Source organism: Elephantulus edwardii, unplaced genomic scaffold, assembly GCF_000299155.1.
Source record: "Elephantulus edwardii isolate Elephantulus edwardi_28Jun2011 unplaced genomic scaffold, EleEdw1.0 scaffold00411, whole genome shotgun sequence".
In the NCBI taxonomy this organism is placed as follows: domain Eukaryota; kingdom Metazoa; phylum Chordata; class Mammalia; order Macroscelidea; family Macroscelididae; genus Elephantulus; species Elephantulus edwardii.
The window spans coordinates 155117-161543 of record NW_006400161.1 but is presented as its reverse complement, the minus strand read 5'-3'; the positions used below and the strand labels follow the sequence as shown (position 1 = coordinate 161543).

Genomic DNA, 6427 nt, shown 5'->3' with positions numbered 1-6427 from the left:
CGGTCCTTGGAGAGGGACATCATGCTTGGGAGGGTGGAGGGACGGCGCAGGAGAGGAAGGCCCTCTATGAGGTGGATTGATTCAGTGAGTGGGATAATTGGGATGGGAGTGTCGGAGACAATGCGATTGGCACAGGACAGAGCAGAGTTTAGGGCTGTTGTACATAGGGTCGCTATGAGTCGCAGGCTCATAACAACAACAGTTCTGTTGTGATATCACCTGTATCATTTCTTAATAGAGTTATATTTGTGTTTTCTCTTTTTTTTTCCCTTTTGTTCATTTTGCCTGTGGTTTGTCAATTTTACTGACCTTTTTATAAAACCAGCTCCTCATCTTATTGATGGTTTCACTTGGGGTTTTTTTGTTTGTTTTTTTTTTTATAGCTCAGGATACTTTAATCACTTGTTTTTCTGTTTTCTATCTCGTTATTTCAGCTCTTGTTCTCATAATTTCCTTTCTTCCAGAGGCCGTTGGCTTAGATTATTGTTCTTTTTCTATTTGATGAAAGTGTTGAGTTTTATTATTAATTTTGCTTCTTTCTTCATTTTTTATTTATTTACTTATTGCTATGAACTTTCCCGTGAGGACTTCCTTAGCTCCAAGCCAGAGGTTTTGCTACATTTTATTTTCATTATCATTTGTTTTGAGGAACTTTTTATTTCTTCATTTCTTCTATAACCAGCCATGCTCTTGCAGGGTGCTATTTAGGTTCAACATTGGTAGCTTTATGAATTTTATCCTCTTTTGGTTAGTTTCTAGTTTTATGGCATTGTGGTCTGAGAAGATACTTTGTATTATTTCAATGTTTTTTAAATTTGTTGAGGCTTGCTTTATGTTCTAATAAGTGTGTCCTAATTGTGGAGAATTTACTGTGTATTTGAGAAGAAAGTGAATTGAGTTTCAGTTGGTTTCAGAACTCAGAATGCATCCACTAGGTCAAGTTGGCAGACTTTGTACTTTAGGTCTTCTGCATGTCTTTTAAGTTGCTTTTGAGTTGATCTATCCTTTGGCGAGAGTGGTGTGTAAAAGTATCCTACCACTATTGTGGTGATGTCTTTTTATTTCTTCTATTCTGTTAACAGTGGTTTTATGTATTTAGCAGTCTATCATTTTGTGCATAGATACTGACGAATGATATGTCTTTTTGATCTACTGTACCTTCAGTCATTAATATAGTGCCCTTCTTTATCTTTCATGGTGATTTTCTTTCTGAAGTTTACTTTGTCAGATTATTATTGCCACTCCTGCTTTTTTTATTATTACATTTTATTAGTTTTAATGAACATTTACAGAGATTTTGGGTTTTCATTCATTCATTGTTGCCCTGTTTTCTCCACCCTCCTCCCCAGTTCGTTCTTCTCCCCCCCCATGTCTGTTTTAATTGTCCAGTTGCCACAGTGCTTGTCAAAGCCAGTTCTGATTAGTCTCCTTTGTCAGTGTGTCCCTTGCCATTCCCTATCACTCCTCCCTGAGAGAGACTTCACCCTGATTCATAAGGAAAAGGGGATGGCGTATTCTCTTAGCTACTTCCTGCTGAAAAGGCATGCTGTGGGTTTCAGGGTGAATGTCTTCTCTCACTACTCTAAAGGGCCCCCTTGGCAGTAGGAAACACATAGACTATTATGGAGATTGATTTTGGAATTTAGATGCACTGTTATCAATTGTGCTTAGCCATACACATTCATATCCTTGAAGATGTATCACGGAAGTGTTGCAGCTGTCATATCTGAAGGTGATGTTGTGCAGCCCACTGCTCCTGCTGGGTGGCCCCACTCCCCTCCAGCCGCAAGTGTCGGTGCCCCGAGCGCGTCCTGAACCACCCGTGGCCACGGCCAGCTGCGAACCGTTAAGGCAGGTGTTGACCGTGAAGAAGACAGAGCAGAGCTGCAGCCACGGGGCCATGGCCGTGGGCTCGCCCAGCCTGCCCCAGCTCTGCGCCCGGCCTTTTTTTTTGAGGTTACCATTTGCTTGGTATACTTTTTTTCAAGACTTTGATTTTGAGTCTGTCTTTCTCTTTGTTTATTAAATGTGTCTGTTATAGACAACATCTTGATGAACTTTGTTTTTTATCCATTCTGCTACTCTTTTTTTTCTTGATTAGTGCATTTAGTCCATTCCCATTAAATGTGATTATTGACAGGCCAGGTTTTACCATTGCCATTTTACTGTTTGGTTTTTTGTTGTTTCTTGTTACTATGGTTCATCCACTTGCCTTTGGTGTCTTTGTGTGAAGGAGTTCCGTTAAAAGTTCTTGTAGACTTGGTTTTGTTTTCACAAATTCCTTAAGTTCTTTATTTTTCTTCAAAGTGTGTTATTGCTCTTTCATATTTGATGAAGAGCTTTGCTATGTACAGGATTCTGGGTTTGCATTTGTTTTCTTTCAACTTTATATGCCATCCCATTGTCTTCTTGCTTGCATGGTTTCTGCTGAAAAATCAGAATGGAATCTCATTGTTTTTCCATTGTAGGTGACTCTTTGTTTTTCTGATGTTGGTTTCAGTATTCTATCCTTATCTTATTTTGGAGAATTTGACTATGTTATGTCTTGATGTTTTCCTTTTAGGGTCTAGTCCATTTAGTGTTCACTCAGCTTCCTGAATGTCTATTTCCTGGTTCTTCATAATACCTGGGAAGTTTTCTCCTAGTACCTCCTCCACAATTTTCTTAGTGATTTCCTTATCCCTCTCATTCTGGAATTCTGCTCATATATATGTTATTCCTTTTGATGTCATCCCTCATGATTCTAATGTTTTCTTCATTTTCTTTAGGTATCATCTCTGATTTTTCTTCTAGTATATTTCCATTGAGGTTCTTGTCCTCTGTCTCACCCTGTTCTCCATCTCTTATATTCTACCTTTTTGCCCTTTAAGCATGTTGGATAGTTCTGCTATTTCCATCTTAATATTTTGGATTCCATTTTCATGCCTTTCTGTTATTTCTAGTATTGTGTTGTTAGTACCCTTTCTGTCCTGTGATGATTTTTCAAGTTCTTGTACCTCTTCATCTTTATTTTCAGTTCCTTCTTTCTTTTTTTGCATTTTCTTCTATGTTTGCACATGTTCCTCCTCATCAGTATATTTCTCTGGCTCTGTCTTTCTGGAACATTTGCTTTCTTAGTTTCTTAGGTTTCAGTCATTTGCAGCTTCTTCCATAGCTTTTAAATACCTCTTCATCATATTTTTTTTTCTTGTTCTCTGCCTCTAGGGCATTGTCTTTACTTGTGGCTTCCACTGTTTCTTCCATCGTACATGTTCAAATGTCTCCATATCAATATGTATCATTTGCCTTCTTGACTCTTAGGTTTGCATTCAGTCTCTAATATTCTCTACTTATTTTGGAGAAGGCTTAATTTGTTTTTTCACAGTGTTTGAAGCTGCCTGCCGCTTTCTTGACATTATGTGATGTTTTTCTTGTTAAGTGTTAGGTCGTTTCTATTGTGTCTGTGAAATTTGATGGTGGTTCTTACCTTTTATAATGCTGCTAATTAATCGCCAAATTCCAATAATCAGTCTATGGGGTGAACGATTCACTCAACTGTAAATGGTTTCTGGGGAAATTTGCCTTTCCTGAATTCCTTGAGGTTCTCTCACTTCTGCACTGCAGGCCTGTAGGAATTTTTCCTTGAAGTATTGTTCTGGCACCAACTCTCCTTCATGTGTGATGTGGCAGGGTGTTGTGAAACCAGGTGCTCTACTCAAGCATTTCCTCATTCACCTTTTCACCTGGAGCTTAATGTCTTCTTTTGTCTCTAAGTGTCAGGAGATTAGATCAGGGCTTCCCGCTTGTGTGCAGGGTTCTCAAGTCAGTGTGTGTTTGTTTCCCTCTCCCTCTCCCTCTCCCTCTCCCTCTCGTTTCAAACCTCATCATCTTTGATACTGGCATTCTTGAAATCAGGAGACATCCTGCATTAGACACATACACTGTCAGGAGTTTCTCCATAATGCTGGAGAACAGATGTCAATTTGAAGACTAAAGTGTGCCTGATTCAGGCAATAATCTTCTCAATCAAATTGCTGGACAATGAATAAGAATGACAGAAGACTTATTCAGGCCTTTGAGTACTGAATATTCCAAGGACTACCAAAAGAGCAAAGAAATGTCTTAGAAAAAGTGCATCCATAGTGTTCCTCGAAGGCAAAGATTGTGAACTTTGTTTTTCAATACTTTGCGCATAAGGCTCTTCCTTGGAAAGAAACATGCTTGCAAAGATGGAGGGTCAGTGAAAGAGGAAACCCCCAAGGAGATGGATTGACAAAGTGACTTCATCAGTGGGCTCTCTAAGGTGTCAGATGATAAGTATGACACAGAATGGGGCAGGGTTCAAGGTCTGCTGTTCATACGGTTGCTATGGGCTGTACTTGATGACACCTAATGACAACAATGAAAAGAAGGTCAGGGAGCTATGGTAGCTTAATATAGTAAGGAGATGTATTGCCCCCCCCCCCAAGGTATGCAGTTTGAATCCTTCAGCTTTGCTGTGAGAGACAGATGAGAAATCTTCCATGCAGTTAAACTGCTTCTGAAACCTGCTATGGGTTGGTTTTAACTCAACAATACATAGCAACAATAAAAAAAAATCAGCACATTCTGGTGGCCTAGTGGTCTGGAGCTGCACTGCTATCCCAAAGGCACATGATTCAAATCCTCCAGGTGCTCTACAAAAGAAAAACGGGCAATTTCCTGTGCAGCTAAACTGCCTCTGGATGATAGGTATATCGTAACAATCAAAAGATCAAAGTTCTGGTGGCTTAGTTAATAAAGAATTGTACTGTCAACACAAAAGCAAACATTCCAAATCCACCACTGTTCCAAGGGAAAAAGATGGACAGTCTTTTATCATATGATTTACATCTCTGAAAACCTACTAGAGGATCAGGTGTGAATCAGTTCCTACTCACTGTCAGTGAAAGAGAGAATCAAAAGGTCAGGGAGTTGTGGTCACATAGTTCATAGGGAGTTGCATACCTCTCTAGAGGTTGAAATCCACTACTGGCTCACTGGGAGAAAGATGGGCAATTCCTTCCTGTATGATTCACAGCCTCCTGAAAACTTGATAGAGGATCAGTTGCAACTCAGCAGTAATGAGTAAGTGAATGAAAAGGTTAGAACTTCAAACTCAACTTCAATAACAACTTACAGCATTAGAAACCATTTGGGACAGTCACTACTCTGTCTTGTGTGGTTATTATATTGTTGTGTGCCATTGTGTTAGAACTAATAGCTGATACTTCCCTTTGGGACAATCTCTGCTCTATCTTGTATGGTCATTATATTGTTGTTGTGTGCCATCGTGTTAGAACTGACTAATAGCTAATACTCCAGCAGGTTTTCAGAGACAATAAATTACAGGAGAGGAGATTGCCCATTCTTTTCCCATGTCACAGCTGGTGGGTTGAAACTGTGTGCCTTTGTGATTGCAGTGCTGTTGCTTCTTACCACTAGGCCTTCAGAACTATGATTCAGAATCAATCCAGCAACATTGGACATTTTTTGTGTATGAGGTCACTTGTTTTTCCACCAGTGTTTGAGTGTCGAATCAACCAAATCTCAAAGCTTGATTTTTAAACTCATATGGATTGTTTATGGTTTGATTCATATATCTTATAGAATTAAAGTGCTAAGTATTGGAGTTACTTGACAGACTGTTAAGATGTATGAGCTTATATTTTTTTGGTTTGTTTTTCTTTTAAAGAATCCACGAAAGGCTCGGGTAACTCGACGTTTCATTGTAGTGGAGGGATTATATATGAATACTGGAACTGTTTGCCCTCTTCCAGAATTGGTAAGCAGCAGTAATTACGTGTGTGTGTGTGTGTGTGTGTGTGTTCTATCTTTGTATCATAATTGATCCCTTGTATTTTAAGATCATAACAAAGAAATAGATTAACATTAAATGCGAGTGCTGCCTTTAGAGAGTGATTAATTTCGAAGTCAAGTTTATTAGGATATTAAATGGACATTTAATAAAATAGACGAAATTTAAATAGTTCTCTGTGGTAAGTTTCAACAGATGAAAATACACTCATGGCACCACTATCACAGTCATGATTCAGCACATTTCCATCACCTCAAAGTTTCCTCATTAAGCTTAACTAGATAAAAAAAAAAGTCTGCATTGGATGTTATGCTAATTTTCAAAACTATCTACCTGGAATCAGCAGTTCTAAAAGGTTAGATAAGAACCTTAGGGAGCAATGAGTTGAGGGAGGAGCACTGAGAAAAGGAACATGAGAATGATTGCACAACTCCAAGAATACAATCAGTGTCACTAATTTTTAGATGTAGAGACTGTTAAGTTAGTGTCTCTTGCTCTGTATATCCTTTTTTTTTTCTTTTTAATTTAGGTTGTTTATTTTTCATTTCAATGAACATCTACAGAGATTTTGGGATTCCATTCATTCATTGTTGCACCCTTCTCCCTGCACAA

The 6427-nt window shown here is 38.7% G+C and overlaps 1 protein-coding gene across 1 annotated transcript in view; it reads left to right on the top strand.

Moving 5' to 3' along the window:
- Window positions 1-6427, top strand: part of LOC102847055 (serine palmitoyltransferase 1-like) — a 177256-nt gene that overhangs the window by 108323 nt on the left and 62506 nt on the right. The window contains exon 8 of the mRNA XM_006902433.1: window positions 5693-5782. Coding sequence (XP_006902495.1) covers window positions 5693-5782 — 90 coding nt within the window. The remainder of the gene's footprint in view (window positions 1-5692; window positions 5783-6427) is intronic.